This window comes from Nerophis lumbriciformis, linkage group LG18 (genome assembly GCF_033978685.3).
Source record: "Nerophis lumbriciformis linkage group LG18, RoL_Nlum_v2.1, whole genome shotgun sequence".
NCBI lineage: Eukaryota > Metazoa > Chordata > Actinopteri > Syngnathiformes > Syngnathidae > Nerophis > Nerophis lumbriciformis.
Window position 1 is genome coordinate 35737508 of NC_084565.2, and position 20021 is coordinate 35757528.

The following is a 20021-nucleotide window of genomic DNA, read 5'->3' on the forward strand; positions in this document are numbered from 1 at the left end:
ATATTGTTCAGATAAGTTAAATTTAAGAACTTGCACACAAAGCAACTCTGAAGATGACTATGACGTGCGCATTTTCCGCGCATGCGTACTAGGTCGCGTTGTGCCGGCAGACGAAGGGAGGCAGGGGGTCTTAAACGACCATTGTGTGTGTGTGTGGACAAAGACTACAAAAAACGGGACCCGTTGCCTGCCTGCTTGGCACTCAGCATCAAGGGTTGGAATTGGGGGTTAAATCACCAAATGATTCCCGAGCGTGGCGCACGCTTCTTCTCACTGCTCCCCTCACTTCCCTGGGGGTGAACATGGGGATGGATCAAATGCAAAGGACATATTTCACCGCACCCAGTGTGTGTGTGACAATCGTTGGGACTTTAAATGTCAAATTTCCCTTTACTTCAGAGAGAGATTAGCCGATAAATACAGGATTATCATCTGTGGGTAGTACGAATCCTAATTATGATGATTATATTATTAGTACCGGTAAGTCTTTAAAAAAATAGTGACGCCTGTGTTTCTAACTTGAATCCAGGATCCTTGAACATACCACAGTTATGTGCAATGAGATGCAAAAGTGAAACTTTTACATAACTTTTCCCTATGCTGCTACATGTAGATCCAATGAAAAAACCCTTTTGGCATTTTTAATAAGTGGTGTAGATAGTACTAATTAGATTCAAGCAACATTATTGAACATTGACGGCAACATTTATGACTTTTTTTTTAAATATACTGACATCTTTAAATGACAGAAAAAAAATCTTCAAACTTAACAAAAGCTCGGGGGCCCTGTTACATCATTCCCACCTACCCCTCCACTTCGACGCCCCTGGTTACCAACACTAATAAAAAGGGTTTTGCCAGGTGGTCCTACCTCTGGCTGAGCTCCTCCAGATATCTGCTGGACAGACTCATGTTCATCTCCAGGGCTTTGATCCTGTTGTTGAGCCTCATGAAGACGCTCTCCTTCTGGCTGGAGCCGTGTACCGTTGCTCCATTCGCGGCCCCGCCGCTGTAATCGCCTCCGTTCTGCATTTCTGCATAGAAATCGGTGGCGGTGCGGTGCACATTCCCGTTAGTGTGCAACAGTTCCTCATCCCCCGTGTCCTGGGGTTCCCCGCCTTGAGGGAGCGGGTCTGCCTGCTCCTCTGGAGAAGCAAATTTACGTGGGTCCCTGCTCTCCTCCCCCGACTTGACTGCATCAGAGTCCGTGAGTGGGGGGGCGGCCGGTTGCTCCGTGGGAGGGGACACAAGGTCCTCAGGCTTCGAGGCGGTGGGGAGAGCTTGCACAGGTTGCTCCTTAGCAGTGAGAAGCGCAGCATCTGGAGAAGCGGTCTCCTGGGTTAGAAGTTGTTGGGTTGAGCTCGTGATGAAGGTGGTGGCGACGCTGCTCAACTTGGTCTCTGGGACAGCGGCAGCCTGGAGTGGGGGAGTGGGGACAGGATTCAGGGCGGCGTCTTTAATGGGAGGCAGCAGCACATACTCGTGTGTGGGTGTGGGTCGCGTCAGGGAACTGTGGGGGTCTGAGAGGCTATGAGGATGAAGGGTGGAGGTTCTGCTCGGCTCCAGAAGGAAGTCGAGCTGCGGAGTGTGGGAGTCGACGTGCGGCGTGGGGGAGACCTCGCTTTGGCTCTTGAGAGGCGCCTCCATCTCTGGGGTCGTTTCAGTGAGGGGAAGGGCCTCCGGTAAGGGTGTGGAAGCAGGGTCGGGTACCTGATGAGTTGACTGCGTGAGGGCGGGGCCTTTTACACGGGGGCGTGTCTGCGCGCGAAGTCTGCGAAGTCGCTTCCTGACCAGCACGGCGGAGCACCAGCGGTGGAGCAGCTCAGGCAGCGTGGCCATGCAGGACAAGGAGAGCGAGGACAGGGGCAAGCCAGGACAGTACAACTGGCTCTCCCACTGGTGCCTGTCTGCTGCCTCCTCTGCTTTCTTCTCCTCTTCCTCGTCGCCCTCCTCTTCCATCAGGGTGACGGTTGACTGGTGGGGATCTTCGTCGTCCTCCTCTTCTTCAACAAGAGTGACAATCTGTCTGTCTGTGTGGGGCAGAAGGGAAGACGACGCAGAGGAAACGCTGGGGGAATCCGAGTCCTTGTGGGTGGTGGGTTCTTCTGGTTTTTGACTAAAAAAAAGAAGGAAAAGTCAGAATTAGCAGCACATTTATCTTGACTTACACATTTAAAAAATACAATTAGCATCACTTTTATCCTTACTTAAGCATTTTAAAAATACAATTAGTGAAGAAAACTAAAACAAACAGCTAACATGGAAAAAAGCTGTAATTCTACCAGAATAGTGTCAAAATACTAGGAGAATTAAGTCATAATATTAGACAAAAAATTTGTAGTAAAGAATAAAGTCGGATTGTTATCATGATTTAAAAGCCAAAGAGGACGTTTGATTAAATTTGTAAATTTATGAAGTAAAACTGGCATTAAAAAAAAAAAAAAATACATTGAGGGAAAAGTTATTACAAGAATGAAGTCAAAATGTAATGCCATCCATCCATCCATTTTCTACCGCTTATCCCTTTCGAGGTCGCGGGGGGTGCTGGAGCCTATCTCAGCTACAATTCGGGCGGAAGGCGGGGTACAGACAACATTCACACTCACATTCACACACTAGGGCCAATTTAGTGTTGCCAATCAACCTATCCCCAGGTGCATGTCTTTGGAGGTGGGAGGAAGCCGGAGTACCCGGAGGGAACCCACGCAGTCATGAATATATATAATTAATCCTGGTGTTTATCAGTATAAAAAACATTTTAGAGGCCAGAAGAAAACGTTTTAATAAAATTGCAATTTTCGAAAAAAATCTAAGTTGCAATTATTGGAACATTATGTTGGGGAAAATGTTATATTACAATAATTTGAGTTTGAGTTTGAGTTTATTTCGAACATGCAAGTATACAACATGATACATCACAATCTCCAGTTTCTCTTTTCAACATGTTCGAAAAGGAGTAGAAAGAAGCAAAGCTTATTTAATCCTACCCCTTTTCTTTTACATGACAGTTGCTAAAACTTTTGTTCACTTCCTGTTCTCAATTTATTCACAATATACTCCATAAGTAATCACAATAAAATAAGTAAATAAATAATAATTGGTGAAGTAAGTTACATTTCATATGTTGAGATAAGTAAGATTATTTTGTGAGTGAAAGAATGAAAGAATGGATGAGTTAAATAAATTCAGAATGTTTATCATGGTTCTTCTTCTTTGTACTTTGTAAACACTTTAAGTTTGAAGAGTTTCTTGAAGTGGATCATATTAGTACATTGTTTGATTGCTTTGCTTAATCCATTCCATAATTTAATTCCACATACTGATATACTGAAGGTCTTAAGTGTTGTACGTGCATACAAATGTTTTAAATTACATTTCTCTCTAAGATTATATTTCTCCTCTTTTTTTGAGAAGAATTGTTGTATATTCTTGGGTAGCAGGTTATAGTTTGCTTTGTGTATAATTTTAGCTGTTTGCAAATTCACTATGTCGTAGAATTTCAGAATCTTTGATTCAATAAATAAAGGATTTGTGTGTTCTCTATATCCAACATTATGTATTATTCTAACTGATCTTTTTTGTAACACCGTTAATGAATGAAGTGTACTTTTGTAATTATTTCCCCATATTTCTGCACAATAACTCAGATATGGTAACACTAGTGAGCAGTAGAGAATATGAAGTGATTTTTTGTCTAGAACATGTTTTGCTTTATTCATTATTGACGTGTTTCTTGCTACTTTATGTTGTATATTTTTTACGTGAGATTTCCAGTTCAATTTATCATCAATCATACCTAGAAATTTGGTTTTATTTACTCTTTCAATTTCTATTCCGTCTATTTGTATTTGTGTTTGACTTTCTCTTCTACTGTTACCAAATAGCATTATTTTAGTTTTACTGAGATTCAACGATAGTCTGTTTTTGTCAAACCATCTTTTTAATTTGTTAATTTCTTCTGTTATTATTTGTAGTATCTTCTGTGTGTTCTCTCCTGAACAAAACGCTGTTGTATCATCCGCAAATAATACTAACTTTAAATCTTTTGTAACTTTACAAATGTCATTTATATATAGATTGAATAATTTAGGTCCTAGTATTGATCCCTGAGGTACACCACAGGATATATTTAGCGTTGTAGAGGTGTGTTCGCCTACCTTCACGTATTGTTTCCTGTTCATTAGATAACTTCTTATCCAGTTTAAGACTAACCCTCTGATGCCATATCGTTCTAGTTTTTTGATTAAAATATTGTGATTAATTGTGTCAAATGCTTTAGTTAGATCCATAAAAACTGCTGCCGCACATTTTTTATTATCTATAGCATTGGTAATTTCTTCTGTAATTTCAATTAAAGCCATCGAAGTTGAAACATTAGCTCTGTATCCATATTGATTTTCTTCGAGTATTCTATTTTTATTTATGAAACTCTCTAATCTGTTATTGAACAGTTTTTCAATGATTTTAGAAAATTGTGGAAGTAAGGAAACAGGTCTATATTTTGTAAATTGATGTTTGTCGCCAGTCTTGTAAATTGGTGCAACTTTAGCTATTTTCATTTTGTTTGGAAATGTACCTGTTTGAAATGATAGGTTACTAATATACATTAATGGTCCTGAGATCTCTTCAATAACCTTTTTTATCGTTTCCATATCAATTTCATTACAATCAGTTGAAGTCTTGGATTTACATTTTTTCACGATTGTAACTATTTCCTCCTGTGTCACATTACTGAGGAACATGGAGTTGGGATTTCGCTCTATGGTATCATTATAGTCCTCAATTGAAACTGGGTCTGGAATCCTTTCTTCCAATTTTGGTCCAATATTTACAAAATAATTATTGAAGCTTTCAACTACTTCCTTTATGTTGTCATTTTTTTTATTTCCGTCTAAGAAGTATTGAGGGTAGTCCCTCTTAGTGCCATTTTTAATAATGCTATTGAGGATGCCCCATGTTGCTCTCATATTAGTTTTGTTCTTGTCCAATAATTCACTGTAATATTCTTTTCTACATAATCGTAGTATGTATGTTAACTTGTTTTTATACTTTTTGTACTTAATTTCTGCCTCTGTAGTTCTTTGTGCTATAAATTTCCTATATAGTGTATTCTTCTTCTTACAAGCATTTTTTAATCCTTTTGTCATCCATGGTTGATTATTCTTTCTCTGCTTATTACTGAGTTGTATCCATGGACAATGTTTGTTATAAAGTATTATGAACTTGTTTAAGAAATGTTCATATGCTTCATCAACCTCATTTTCATTGTACACATTGTCCCAATCTTGCTTTTGTAGCTCAATTTTGAAAGCAATCATCCTCTTCTCTGTGCACAGTCTTCGAAATGTCCTTTTGTCTTCCATATTCTTCTTGTAGTTTCCATCATATATTGTAAAAACTGGCAGATGATCACTAACATCGGTTATAAGTAGACCACTTGTAGTGTTATTATCAAAATCATTGGTAAAAATATTATCAATAAGCGTGGCACAGTGTCCTGTAATTCTGCTTGGCTTTGTGATTTTAGGATATAAACTGATGCTGTACATTGTATCAATGAAGTCATCAATAGACTTTTGCTTGTTAGGGTTCAATAAGTCAATATTAAAGTCACCACATAGGAAAATTATTCTTTGCCCATTGTCCATGTAAGTAGCCTTGATCCATTCTTCAAATGTTTCTATACTTGACTTAGGTGATCTATATATACAACTGATGAATATGTTTTTGCTTTTTTCCTGACATATTTCAATTGTTATACATTCTAAAATATTATCTATAGCAATTGACATGTGTTTTACCACTTTGTAGTTCAGGTTCTTCATCACGTACACAGCTACTCCGCCTCCATTTTTGTTGTTTCTGTTGATGTAGTTTAGTTCATATCCATCCAGATCAAAATCTATTCCTTTTTTATCATCAATCCATGTTTCCGTGACAGCAATCACTTTGAAGGGTTCGTTGATGTGTTCCAAAAAGTTCTTAATATTGTTGTAGTTTGCATACAAGCTTCTGCTATTAAAATGAATAATTGACAATTTGTTATCACATTTAATGTTGCTGTTATATTGATCATCCGTATAATAAAAACAATTATTACTGAAGTGGGAGAAAAAATTTGTATCTGGATCTATATCATTTTCCAAATCCTGATTTTTATGATCTTTGTTGCAGAAATTTTTTAGTTCCATGTTTTCTTGTTCAACAATCTTTGATGTTGTTTCAATAATCTCTATAAGTGTAGGTGGATGCAATCCTGAATCTAGGTCCTCTTGTTTAGTCGTTCCTTGGAACATAGTAGTGTTGATGCTGAATTTAGGTGCTTGTTTTCTGTCAGAGTTCATTATCATCGTTGTTGTGGAAGCTGTGTAAACTTTAAAAATTGTCCAGGTCCTTGATGTCTTGGACAGCAAGTACTCTTGCTTCTGGACCTCCATTCAGCTTGATGTAGATTTTACAGTTGGCGCTCCAAGTTCCCTGGATTTTTCCCTGCTTTCTCAAGTCGCGTGCTTTCTTGGCAATTCCAGCATTACGTTTTGTGAGATGCTCATTCATGTACACATTTGTTCCCTTCAGCTTCTTTCCCTGTCTCAGCAATGCCATTTTAGATTTTCTGTTTACAAGTTTCACGAGCACGACTGGAGTGGCGTTGTTGTTTCTTCCGTTCAGTGGGATGCATGTTTCGATGGTATTAATGTCAATTTCAATTTCTTTTGATTGCAGAAAGTTGACCACTTGCTGTTCTGCTGAGACCATATCCATTTCATCTGGTTCACCTTCATTATTCACAGCTTTCGCATAGGATCTTGGTTTAATTCGGTGCCCTGTCACGATGATATCATTCATCCGTTTATCCTGATCCATTCCATCTATGATATTCTTCAGCATGTTGTTGTCTTCTTGAAGCATCTTTATTTGTTTGCCCATTTCAGTGGCTTCATTATTTCTGATGGTTTTGTGAGATTGCAGACTTTCTATACATTGCTGCAGACTTTTCACATCTTGTCTGTGTTCTTCTTTCATTTCTTTCATTTCTTCTTTCCATCCCTCCATCATGTACTTCCATTCTTCTTTCATTTCTTCTTTAAAATCATGGAGTATTTTTTGTATCCATTCTTGCATCCCATCATGTCCTGTGTCCAGCCTCAAATCTTGTTCAGTCTTTCCTTTACCTTTTTTCATCGCGGCAGTCGATGACGTCAGTGCCTCTTATGTCTTAGCGGCAGTTACTTCTTTAGCAACTTGCGGTACTTTTCACTTGTTTTTTCAACAATTTCGTACCTTGCGCCGTTCAGAGATCAATTTTGGGTGTCAGCCTGTCAACTTATATCACTCTGCGACGTCGGAATCACTTTAAAACAGCTGTAAACTCGCCGTAGCTTTTGGTTGCCAGGCAACCGCTTTGAACTGCGGCAAGGCGCCGTTGGCTTGAGGCTAACGGCTCTTCCAACTCGCCTTATTTCAGCGTTTCTGTGCCTCTCAACTGACCAATATCAGATCGAAGATGCCAGGTGACTCTCCTGTGACTGTGATCACAAATCAGAGGTCAAAATCTTCAGATTTAACAAAAACTCCGGTAGCAGAATAGGAGCCTTTTTCTTTTGCGTCCTTTCTCATTGACCCTAATTAGGTTCAAATACAAGGGATGTATATAATAACTTACCTGGTGTTATTCAGGACATAGAAACATTTTAGAACCCAAAAAAGATATTTTATTACATTTGACACTTTCGGAAAAAAATAAAAGGTGTAATTATTGGAACATTATGTTGGGGAAAAAGTTATATTACTACCAGAGATGTCTGATAAGGGCTTTTTTGCCGATATTCCGATATTGTCCAACTCTTAATTACCGATTCCGATATCAACCGATACCGATGTATACAGTCGTGGAATTAACACATTATTATGCCTAATATTGTTGTGATGCCCCGCTGGATGCATTAAACAATGTAACAAGGTTTTCCAAAATAAATTAACTCAAGTTATGGAAAAAAATGCCAACATGGCACTGCCATATTTATTATTCAAGTCACAAAGTGCATAATTTTTTTTAACATGCCTCAAAACAGCAGCTTGGAATTTGGGACATGCTCTCCCTGAGAGGGCATGAGGAGGTTGAGGTAGGCGGGGTTGGTTGTTTATACGGCCACCCTCAGTGTGACCTGTATGGCTGTTGACCAAGTATGAATTGCATTCACTTGTGTGTGTGAAAAGTCGTAGATATTATGTGATTGAGCCGGCACGCAAAGGCAGTGCCTTTAAGGCACGCCCCCAATATTGTCGTCTGGTTGAAAATCGGGAGAAATTCTGGAGAACGGTTGCCCCGGGAGATTTTCGGGAGGGTTGGCAAGTATGACTGGGAGACGCAACTGTGTACTTCTCCCTACATCCGTGTACCACTCCGTACAGCGGCGTTTTAAAAAGTCATAAATTTTACTTTTTGAAACTGATACCAATAATTTCCGATATTAAATTTTAAAGCATACATCGGCCGATAATATCGTCAGTCCGATATTATCGGACATCTCTAATTACTACAATTGAGTCATTAAAAAAAATATATACATTTTTTTAACATTATGTTGGGGGGAAAGGTATAATACTACAACAGTTAAGTCAACATATGATGGAAATAAAGTCAATAGTACAATCAAAATCAGAAGTACAAATACTGCATTAATCCCATTTTGAAAAGTTTAAATATTTGGAAAATAAATCTTTAGAAACCCAGCCAAAAACAAAAAACAGGGCAAATAAGTGTAATGTAAGGTTACCAAACATTTGCTTTTAAATGTTTCTAACATAACATATCAGAGGTTGGTTGACAAAATGTAAAAAATGGACCATCTTCTATTAAGTGGTACGTTACAGTTCAGTTTGTCATGGTAGAATTCCACTGCAACAGTGTCTAAGAAACAACGGTCTCCTGGCTGAAAGCTAACTGGTAAGCAGACATTTTATCCAAGAGGAGAATGAGGGCATGGAGAAAGTAATGAGAGACTAATGCAACAGTCTAAGCTAGTATTTGATTGCCACTGTGGTTCGGTTACTATCCTAATGGAAGGGTTTTAAGTTATTTGGACAGCAATGCTTGGTGGAAAGTATAAATACACAATATTTAGAATGCTTCACAGTGCGTAAAGGGGACTTACGTGGAAGAGTCTCCGGGGATTTCAGCTGGCATCAGCGTAACCTTTAAGCTCCCCTCTGGGTCTGTCGCCACCTCTGCTGTCACGTTACCTGAGATTGAAGCAAAAACACAAAGTCAACAAAACTAAATCGAAATAAAGTTTTTTTTAAAAAGGGGCAGTGTATTAGCTCCAGGAATATGGGAAAGAGGAGGTAGCAGAGTGGAGAACAGAGACCCTCTTTCTGGCAGTTCCTGGCTCACAAGCCCGGGAGATACTGAAAACCAGTCTGATCCAGTTCGAAGCCACCTCACCCTGAGCAGTTAACAGAGCCAACAGCTACAGAGGCAGAAGGAGCTGAAAGTTTGTACAAACCCTTGTTTGCATTGATAAATATAAAGTATGTAGTTTGCTTTAAAACTATGCACACATTGAGGCATCCTAAGAATAATTTATTACCTCGGGTTATAGTAATAACACCGAAGCAACATCCGGTATGAGCTACTTTTCTAAGACGTTCTATCAAGACTAGATTTGAAGAACAATTTAATAGAAACGAACAGAAAGATAAAATAAGCCATCAAAAAGTCTAAAACGTGGCATGATCGCTGACTCTGAAGTACAGTCAAGCTTGTAATAAAGCACAAGTCAGAAAAAAGTCAATTCATAGGATGGGAAGTCCCATTGTGAAATGACAGCTAGTTAAGTCAAAAATGATCCGTTTTTATTTTAGATTTGTGGAGCCCACTATGATACTTTTTATTTATACCCTGAACGGCTTTAAAGTTGGAAGTCAGCGGTTATTAACGAGAGGAAACTGAGGTCCTATAGAGACAGGATGTAAAGCAATAACAAGTACGTACCTTCAGCCTCTGCTCCCTCTTCCTGCAGTTCAGGTTTACCACCCAGCACATTAGCAGCAATGTTGTTCACCATGTTGAGGATGGCATCTAAAAACAAACAGCGTGAATTTTTTTTTTACACAATAAACATTCCTCTGCTTTTTGTGAACTGCTGCTAAAATGGGTATATCCCACCCCCCCAGTAAATGTGTACACTATCAGCAAAGCCAAGAAGGTGAAAGCACAGTGGAAACATTCAACCCTGAGCCTGAAGGACATGACTATCTATGGAGCGTGTAAAAATGCTGATGTTTGCTTGTGGAACCCCCACTGACTTTCTTAACGCTTTTAGTTGGGTGGCTACTCACTTGTCGCGGAGCCAAGCAGGTTTTTCGAAGCCTTATCTTCTGATGGCTGGTAGCCTGGTGGATAGTCTAAGGGGTTAAAAACAGTACAGTATTTTAAGTATTTGTTTTTGGCTACTTGCTACACCTTAACATGCTTCGAAGTAGTCAGCGTACAGTTGAAAACGCAGCCATTATTGTCTCAATATATGGCAACACAAGTAAGTACACTGAGCAGGTCCAAATTGTCTCCTGATGGGAATATTTACTGTGAAATTGAGCAGAGCTGCACATGTCAGTTTTGGATTTATCTTCCATTCTTTAACCAGGACATGACTGTGGTGCAGCTGGAGGATGGTAGACACCTTGCGATTCTTCCTTTCTTCCTTGCGCTCACACCTTCCTTCCTTACGCTTGCACCTTTGTGTCTTCCTTAATGCGCTTGCTCCTTCGTGCCATTCTCGCACTCGCTCCTTCGTGGCTTCCTTAATGCACTTCGTCCTTACTTCCTCGCGCCTTCCTTCCCCACACAAGCTCCTTCCTTCCTAGTGCTCATGCCTTCTTTCCTTCCTCGCACTCGCACCTTGGTGTCATCCTTGCACTTGCTCCTTTGTGGCTTCCTTAATGCACTCCCTCCTTACTTCCTCAATGCACTCCCTCCTTACTTCCTCAAATTCACACCCTTCTGCCTCACACAAGCTCCTTCTTTCCTCGCGCTCGCTCCTTAATGCATTTCTCGCGTTCGCGCCTTCCAGCCTTACCCGCGCGCGCTCCTTTCTCATGCTCGCTCCTATGTACCTTCCTTCCTCACACAAGCTCTTCTTTCATCGTGCTCGCTCTTTTGTGGCTTCCTTATTCTTCCTTGCTCACCATCCATCCTTCCTTCCTTGTGCTCGCACCTTCGTGGCTCGTGCCTTCCTCATGCTCACTCCTTCGTGATTTTTCCTTCCACGCCAGCTTTCTTTTCTTTCCAGCCTTACTCGCGCTCGCTCCTTCGGGCCCTACTCGCGCTCGCTCCTTCGGGCCCTACTCGAGCTCGCTCCTTCGGGCCCTACTCGCGCTCGCTCCTTCGGGCCCTACTCGCGCTCGCTCCTTCGGGCCCTACTCGCGCTCGCTCCTTCGGGCCCTACTCGCGCTCGCTCCTTCGGGCCCTACTCGCGCTCGCTCCTTCGGGCCCTACTCGAGCTCGCTCCTTCGGGCCCTACTCGAGCTCGCTCCTTCGGGCCCTACTCGAGCTCGCTCCTTCGGGCCCTACTCGAGCTCGCTCCTTCGGGCCCTACTCGAGCTCGCTCCTTCGGGCCCTACTCGCGCTCGCTCCTTCGGGCCCTACTCGAGCTCGCTCCTTCGGGCCCTACTCGAGCTCGCTCCTTCGGGCCCTACTCGAGCTCGCTCCTTCGGGCCCTACTCGAGCTCGCTCTTTCGGGCCCTACTCGAGCTCGCTCCTTCGGGCCCTACTCGAGCTCGCTCCTTCGGGCCCTACTCGAGCTCGCTCCTTCGGGCCCTACTCGAGCTCGCTCCTTCGGGCCGTACTCGAGCTCGCTCCTTCGGGCCGTACTCGAGCTCGCTCCTTCGGGCCCTACTCGCGCTCGCTCCTTCGGGCCCTACTCGCGCTCGCTCCTTCGGGCCCTACTCGAGCTCGCTCCTTCGGGCCCTACTCGAGCTCGCTCCTTCGGGCCCTACTCGAGCTCGCTCCTTCGGGCCCTACTCGAGCTCGCTCCTTCGGGCCCTACTCGAGCTCGCTCCTTCGGGCCCTACTCGAGCTCGCTCCTTCGGGCCCTACTCGAGCTCGCTCCTTCGGGCCGTACTCGAGCTCGCTCCTTCGGGCCGTACTCGCGCTCGCTCCTTCGGGCCTTACTCGCGCTCGCTCCTTCGGGCCTTACTCGCGCTCGCTCCTTCGGGCCTTACTCGCGCTCGCTCCTTCGGGCCCTACTCGCGCTCGCTCCTTCGGGCCCTACTCGCGCTCGCTCCTTCGGGCCCTACTCGCGCTCGCTCCTTCGGGCCCTACTCGCGCTCGCTCCTTCGGGCCCTACTCGCGCTCGCTCCTTCGGGCCCTACTCGCGCTCGCTCCTTCGGGCCCTACTCGAGCTCGCTCCTTCGGGCCCTACTCGCGCTCGCTCCTTCGGGCCCTACTCGCGCTCGCTCCTTCGGGCCCTACTCGAGCTCGCTCCTTCGGGCCCTACTCGAGCTCGCTCCTTCGGGCCCTACTCGAGCTCGCTCCTTCGGGCCCTACTCGAGCTCGCTCCTTCGGGCCCTACTCGAGCTCGCTCCTTCGGGCCCTACTCGAGCTCGCTCCTTCGGGCCCTACTCGAGCTCGCTCCTTCGGGCCCTACTCGCGCTCGCTCCTTCGGGCCCTACTCGCGCTCGCTCCTTCGGGCCTTACTCGCGCTCGCTCCTTCGGGCCTTACTCGCGCTCGCTCCTTCGGGCCTTACTCGCGCTCGCTCCTTCGGGCCTTACTCGCGCTCGCTCCTTCGGGCCTTACTCGCGCTCGCTCCTTCGGGCCTTACTCGCGCTCGCTCCTTCGGGCCTTACTCGCGCTCGCTCATCGGGCCTTACTCGCGCTCGCTCCTTTCTCATGCTCACCCCTTCATGCCTTTCTCATGCTCGCTCCTACGTACCTTCCTTCCTCACACAAGCTCTTCTTTCATCGCGCTCGTTTCTTTATGCATTTCTCGCGCTCGCTCTTTCGTGTCTTCCTCCCTCACAAGAGCTCCTTTCCTCGCGCTCGCTCCTTCGTGGCTTCCTTATTCTGCGCCGTCATTACTTCCTTGCACACCATCCATCCTTCCTTCCTTGTGCTCGCTCCTTCGAGCCTTCCTCGCGCTCACTCCTTCGCGGATCCTCCCTTCCTCACGCTTGCTCCTTTGTGCTTTTTTCTTCCACCCCAGCTTTCCTTTCCTTGTGCGGCATCTTTGCACTTTCCTTCCTTCCATCCTTACTTGCACTCTTTCCTTCCTTTCTTGCACTCATTCCTTCTGCTTCGTCTTTCCATAAGGATGCCTCACAGGCCCACTCATCACCTTCAGCTTCCTCAGCAAGGCAGCTGCCATTTTTGAGGTGTGTTTGAACTTCATCATGTTGCAAAACTGCACTAGAAGGGATCATGCATTTTCGGCATGTTGGAGTTCCTGTTTCACTTCATTGAACTGCACCCCCACTACCACCACCTAACTTTAGGCAACAATTATCTTGATACTCACTTGTGTTGCCAGCAATTTACACAATAAAGACTGTCTTGAATCATTTTCATTGGATAGTAAATCTATAATGCTCTCGAAGCGAGTTTATTACCTTCTAGTATTGTGCCTTGACAATATAAAATAAAATGCTTGATGTATTGCTTCTCATGGGCTTGGATGATCATCTTACCATAGTCTTCATCTACTAAGTACTCCAGCCTTTCAGACGGGTCCTGGGAGTCTGCCTCATCATATTCCTCCTCCATACTGGTTCCAAACACCCTACACAAAATACACACATGCTTGTTGATGTCCACAAGAGTGCCGACAGAGGAAAGAGGTGAAGGGTCGTTGTTACAACACATGCGTAAATGAGGAAATCCTTTGGGGGAACGTCAATACAAAGTATCACTCTGCCATTGATCACATACAGTATGTTGGAGGTCGATCACTTAACATACAAAAATTGGCAACATTTTGAGTTAAAAGGATTTTGTCTGAACATTTTGACTGGAAAAAACACAAAAGACAGAACATAAGTTGTACTTATATGTTACTGAATTTTTTTTTTCCAGCTTAGGTCATTTTATTTAACATTTCAACCCTGGACAAGAATGGACTGAATACTGAACACAAAACATGTGAAAAATACAAATAAAATGGAAATAGCATCTTCTACACGGTAAGTCAACAAGGGGAACAATTTGAGGGACTTTTGCTTTTGCCTATCATTTACAACCTTTGTAGTGCATTCTAAATAGTGGAAAAACTGATAGCAAGAGGCATCTAACAATACAGTTAATAGGGATTGACCGATATTGCCGACCTAGCCCTAAAAAAACATTCAACATTTTCAATAAATGCTGTAAGTATGTATTAGGCTGCACAATTTTAGGAAGAATCCTAATTGTAATTTTTTTGGCCAAAAATGGCGATATTTAGATTTAATTAATTTGAATGCATAAAACTGTTAACTGTAAATAATGAGTGAAGGAAGTCATGATACTTTTAAGCTGCCAATCAACATATTCTTGTCTCAAGTTGCCATACATAACAATATGCAATAATGTACTTTTAAGACATTTGGGTTCACGTATACAACACCTATGTTTGCTTCCACTGTCCACCAAAATCAAAAAAACCTCAGCCTCTTGCGATTGATAATTGCAGTAAAAACATATACCGGTATGTGGATTGATGGTGCAGCCTAGTATGCATGTAATGTAACACTCATTAAAACATGTAATGTTGACAGTTTTTTGAGCCTATTAAGCATTACTGGAACTTCCTTCCTGGGCGCACAGCAACATATACTACTTCCATCAAAAAACAACTACCACTAATCATAGCAGACTTTGTGAAAGCCAAAGAGAAGTATCCGAGTACTTTCCGACAAATAAGGATCCAGAACCTTGCAGCATCTTCCTAGCGATGTATTTGGGTCCAAGTTGAATTTCGAAGTTGACTGACATCTCGGCTAATGACCACAACCTTCCACTATACAGATGTGAGACATGATTTATCATTTTGCATGAACTTTTTCAAACTCAAGAGACGATACAGAAGCAAGCCTGCCTCTCTGTGAGCAAGGCGCTGTGTTACTAAAAGTAGTTCCGCTGCGTTAGCTGTCATAATACCATTGTTGCTATAGCTTGGTTAATATACAAGTAAAGGGAGCGTTTGTTAGTCGCCTATTGCGAGTGGTTTTTACCATTTTAACGCTCGCAAAAGAGAAAGACGTGTTCTTGTATCACATAGGGATAATGAATGATGTGCAAAATTCCTCAAAAAAAAGCAGTTTTACTTTAAAACAATGTTTTGTCGTTTGACAAAAATCTAACGGGGGTTGGAATAGTTTTTAGATTAAAACACAAGGGAGGCAACAACTTGGCAACAAGGGTGCCTCGGGGAAGGCTTATAGGTAAATGCAGTGATTAAGCCTGTCCTTCAAAACAAACTATGGGGGGTGTCGATGGAACCATAAAGGGCTCTGCAAATTCCAGTAAAGCAATATTGCTAGCATGCTCTGCTGTCTTACCTGAAAAGACTCAGGGGACAGAAGTGTTCCGACCCATAGTGGGAAAGCAGCTCAACCTGCAAGCACAAACAAAAAGTTGAACATATTAGATCTGAGTTAGAATAAATGGGTGAGTGTATGCCCCATTTAAACACGTCAAACCAGCAAACACAGAATGAAATAATGAAAATCCAACAATCATATGTTAAATATGTTTCAGCTTATTAAGATATCCTTCACATGCATTTATGACATGTCCTCCCCTGTTGAAGTGTTAGATAACGACACAGTCTTGTGACACACAGAGAAGAATGCTAACCTTTATGTACTTGATGAACATCTGAGGCAAAGAGAGCAAGACAGCAGGACAAAAGGAGGGAGAAAGAAAATCAGATGAAGAATTTAACAAAATAAGTGTCAAGCATCGAGCTTGAAGCATCTTCTCAGTCTGAAAGGTTTGGCATAGACTAGGGTTGTACGGTATGCCGGTAGTAATTCAGTACCATGATAATGAATTTAAAAAAGATACCGGTACTTATTGTTTTCATCCGCATGCTGCCATGCGGAGGTGAAGTTAAACCCCACTTTTAGTATTAAATAAAATAAACAAACAACAAATGTAGAAACACACATTTTTACAATGGAGTTCAGGGTGCTCATTGTGCATTCAACCAATTGCAAGCACTGCATGCACGCTAACTAATAAGATGATTGTCAAGTTGACTTAAGTCTTTGGATCTTACCTTTTTGTTATTCTATCGGTTGAGTTGATCATTTATAATGAAAGAAGCTATTGAGCGTCGATACTGTCGCCAAAACAGGAGCAGCTAATTGCCTGCACCGATTGGAGTAGCGGCAGCCAATTCAGATAGCACTTAAAGTCAGCTGACAGTTCATCTTGAAACACTATCATGTGTGACATGGGTAACACTTGAATTGCTATTGCCACATCCAATGGACACCTTTAGAACAGCTTTTTTTCATTTAAAAAATGCAGCTCATTATTATATTCAGCAAACTGCTCTTGCGGGCCGTATCCGTACATTTGACACCCCTGGATTATATTGAACAATTAATCTGCACTCACTATGATTCAGTTGGAAAAATGATAAATTATGAAAAAAGAACTAAATGAATGATGTGCTTTATTTGCATTGTGTTCTGGCATGTCTAATCCTGTTTAAGGCTGAAACGACGCGTCGACGTAGTCGACGTCATCGGTTACGTAAATACGTCGACGCCGTTTTTGTGCGTCGTCGCGTCGCATATTTACGTCACACTACTGTCATGGCGGAGCGCAAAGCAGACGATGCGAGCGAGGGGAAAAAAGCATGCCAAAAGTCGTCAAAAGTGTGGGAGTATTTCAATAAACGGCCTAATAACGTTGTTGTATGCACACTGTGTCGAGCGGAAATGGCCTATCATAGCAGCACAACGGCTATGAACGAACATTTGAAAAGAAAACCCCCGACAGCGTTCTTGCCATCACCATCAACAAGTCAATCGTCCGCGTGCGTATACGTTGTCATTATTACACAAAAACATGAATGTGTCATTTGTATCTGCGTTGTAAATTCATAAACTAAAGCACCGTTTCGCTCTGAGAGGCGCGTTTGGCGTGCCTGTTCAGTGTTTACAAAGACGCGCTCCTCTTTAACGCTGTGGAGAGGCGGCGGCGGCGAGCGAGCGGCGAGGCGAGGCGCGCCGGGAGCGACGCCGCAATCGTGCCCAGGTGCGCGATCCGCGCAGTTGGAAGAGAAAAGACTGTGTAAAATTAAAAGATTGTAAACCTGGCAAAGCCGTCTGGCGTTCAGTCTGTCGGTCCTGAAAGAACCCCACGGCACAAGACGTGTCACAAACGCTAACGTTAATTAGTTGTGCAAATACCTTTTACAACATTAACAGTTACATATACTATGTACAAACCAACAATTAACTTTCACTTTAATCATACTATCATTGTTGTGTTATTAAGCAAAATAAGCAATACTTTTACTTTTGTTGAAATGTTTACACTGTACACTTTTTTGTATTGGATGTTTAGCTTTATTTTTGCACATTTTAGCAAATAAGCAATACTTTTACTTTTGTTGAAATGTTTACACTTGTTACAGAATATTTCCGTTTTGCACTTTTTTGTATTGGATGTTTATCTTTATTTTTGCACATTTTAAAGCAAAATAAGCAATACTTTTACTTTTGAAATGCTTATACTATTCCAGAATATTAAGATTTGCACTGGATGTTTACTTTTATATTTGCACATTAAAAAGCAAATAAGCTACTTTTAATTTTGTTAAATGTTAAAAGTTTTAAATGTTTACATTGTTACAGAATATTTTGTCATGTTGTTGTCAATGTTGACTGAGTGGCCATACTTTTTTTTTTGTAAATAAAAGCCATGCCTTTTGAAAAAACTGGCCTACATTTATTTTTTCCTCTTCATTTTAAATTAAAAAAAAAATCGGTAAAAGGAAAAATAATCTATAGATTAATCGAAAAAAATAATCTATAGATTAACCGATTAATCGAAAAAAATAATCTATAGATTAATCGATAGAAAAATAATCGTTAGCTGCAGCCCTAATCCTGTTAAAGGAAAGTAAGCGTTTTAAGGGAATATCTGACCTTTTAGCTGATACATAAAATGTCAGGAAGGGAAAGACAGTATAACAATCCTTAACAAAGACATTTCTTCATTCAGTCGATCACAGGGTTGATTTACACAAAGCGTTCAATTACCATGCAGTCATAAGAGGGTCTCCTGAGCTTTAAAGCCAGCCTATGAATGCAAGTGTGTGTTTAGTTCCAGCAACTACAGCCCAGAATGGCTAAATGGTAGCTCGCACGAGTGTACTTTTACATAAGACAAACAGGGCGTACCTTCACATATTTAGCATAAAGCTGCTCATCCAGTGGAAAACTCTGGATGATGCGCTCGTCGCGGGCATGGAAAGTCCCCAGCTTCACCCACTTGTTGGTGGGATACCTGCGAATACAGCGAGTGGCAGAGTGGGGTCAGTCGCGTGCTAAGCACAGGTGCTAAATGCCACACAGTGCTAGGTGTGACTAAAGGGCGGTCCTTACATGCCACAGTGTGCAATATATGAAGTACTGGAAAAAAATCTGAAGCTCTCAATTTTATTATAGTGGGCTTTTACATATTCTATGATTAACGGCATAAAACATTGAAATAAAGAAGCACAATACATTAATTACATGCAGACGTCATGTACCAGTCACGGAAAACAAAGTGCACTTTTAGCAACAACACCAACATTGTCATATTCAAAGTGAAATAATTGTGTAGTGGACCTGTCACTGAGGGAAACAACAAAGTCCTTAGGCGTGGATGAGAAGAGCTCAAAGTTTGCAATGTCCAGCTGTTTGACTTGTATGCGCTCACAGAGCTCGATCACAAACCTGCACAGAGATGCACAGACGTACATTTCAAGGGCAAACTCATCACACGGAAGAAACCCTTTTGCACGGTCACTCACCAGATTTTGTTGCTGCAGGGATTCAGCATGTAAAGATCCATGTTCTCCATGAGAATAGCGGAAGTGCTCTGTAGGAAGACCACCAAAAACAAACGCAGAGTTACAGTAAATGCTCTAATTAAAGTCGCAAAGAGGACAGGAGGCTTTGGAGGCAGACAATAATAGATTTATAATGATTTGGATTTCATGAGAAAGTAGAAAGCTAAACGTAGCGCTCTTTGACCACACCGTCATTTCTGATCAAGCATATTGCACAACACAGCAGAAACAGAATCAATGCTGCAATAGCGGTAAGGAGCAATCTGCTGAGTCAGAATTAATGGTGATATAAAAAAGAAAATCTAACAATAACAACTGAGTAGCGCAGCGGACATTTTAAAGCGCACGCAGAGCTGGAAAAATGAGCTATATGGTGACCACTCAACATACTTCAAATACAGCTACTACTTAAAAAAAACTAAAACATCATTAGGACGTTAATGCTAATGGTTTAGACCACGCATCCAGCAACTATAATGAAGCCTAACCTAAAATCGTACTTGTTCTACTAATGGCAGTATAGTAGAACCTCAATTTACAAAACCCTGATTATAAAAATGTTTCAATTTACAGACCACGGACCGAATAAAATTTACTTTGTTGTACGAACCTTGTCTCGGTGTACAAACGTTCTACCTTTTTATAGCATTTTTCCAGTTTTTCTACCTCAATATGAGTAAAGCAAAAGCAGTGGACAAGTGATGTGTGGTTTAAAAAATATAGTAGTATCCACAGCGTTGTCGACAATGCCCGCACCATCTCCCACCTTTCAGCTATACACCAAGAAGATTAACCAAAAAGGTAAAGTGGATCTTAGTTTTATTATCCCTAATCATTGTAGCAACTTGGCTGTGAAAGGGGAATGGCACTTTTTTGGGAATTTTGCCTGCTGTTCACAATCATTATGAGAGACAAGAACATGTCTTTTTTTTTTTTTTTTAGGATTCTATAGACAATAAACGCTTGAGAGA

The 20021-nt window shown here is 42.1% G+C and overlaps 1 protein-coding gene across 4 annotated transcripts in view; it reads right to left on the bottom strand.

Annotated features, from left to right (window-relative positions):
- The window catches only part of suco (SUN domain containing ossification factor), an 89396-nt gene that overhangs the window by 12443 nt on the left and 56932 nt on the right, over window positions 1–20021 (bottom strand). For 3 of the 4 annotated variants that reach the window (XM_061978217.2, XM_061978215.2, XM_061978219.2), the window contains 10 exons: window positions 19012–19079; window positions 18827–18934; window positions 18395–18500; window positions 15831–15851; window positions 15533–15588; window positions 13685–13776; window positions 10342–10407; window positions 9995–10081; window positions 9156–9243; window positions 872–2116 (listed from right to left, as the gene is read on the bottom strand). In XM_061978217.2, the coding sequence (XP_061834201.2) occupies window positions 872–2116; window positions 9156–9243; window positions 9995–10081; window positions 10342–10407; window positions 13685–13776; window positions 15533–15588; window positions 15831–15851; window positions 18395–18500; window positions 18827–18934; window positions 19012–19079 (1937 nt within the window). The remainder of the gene's footprint in view (window positions 1–871; window positions 2117–9155; window positions 9244–9994; window positions 10082–10341; window positions 10408–13684; window positions 13777–15532; window positions 15589–15830; window positions 15852–18394; window positions 18501–18826; window positions 18935–19011; window positions 19080–20021) is intronic. The other variant, XM_061978218.2, reaches the window with a different exon arrangement.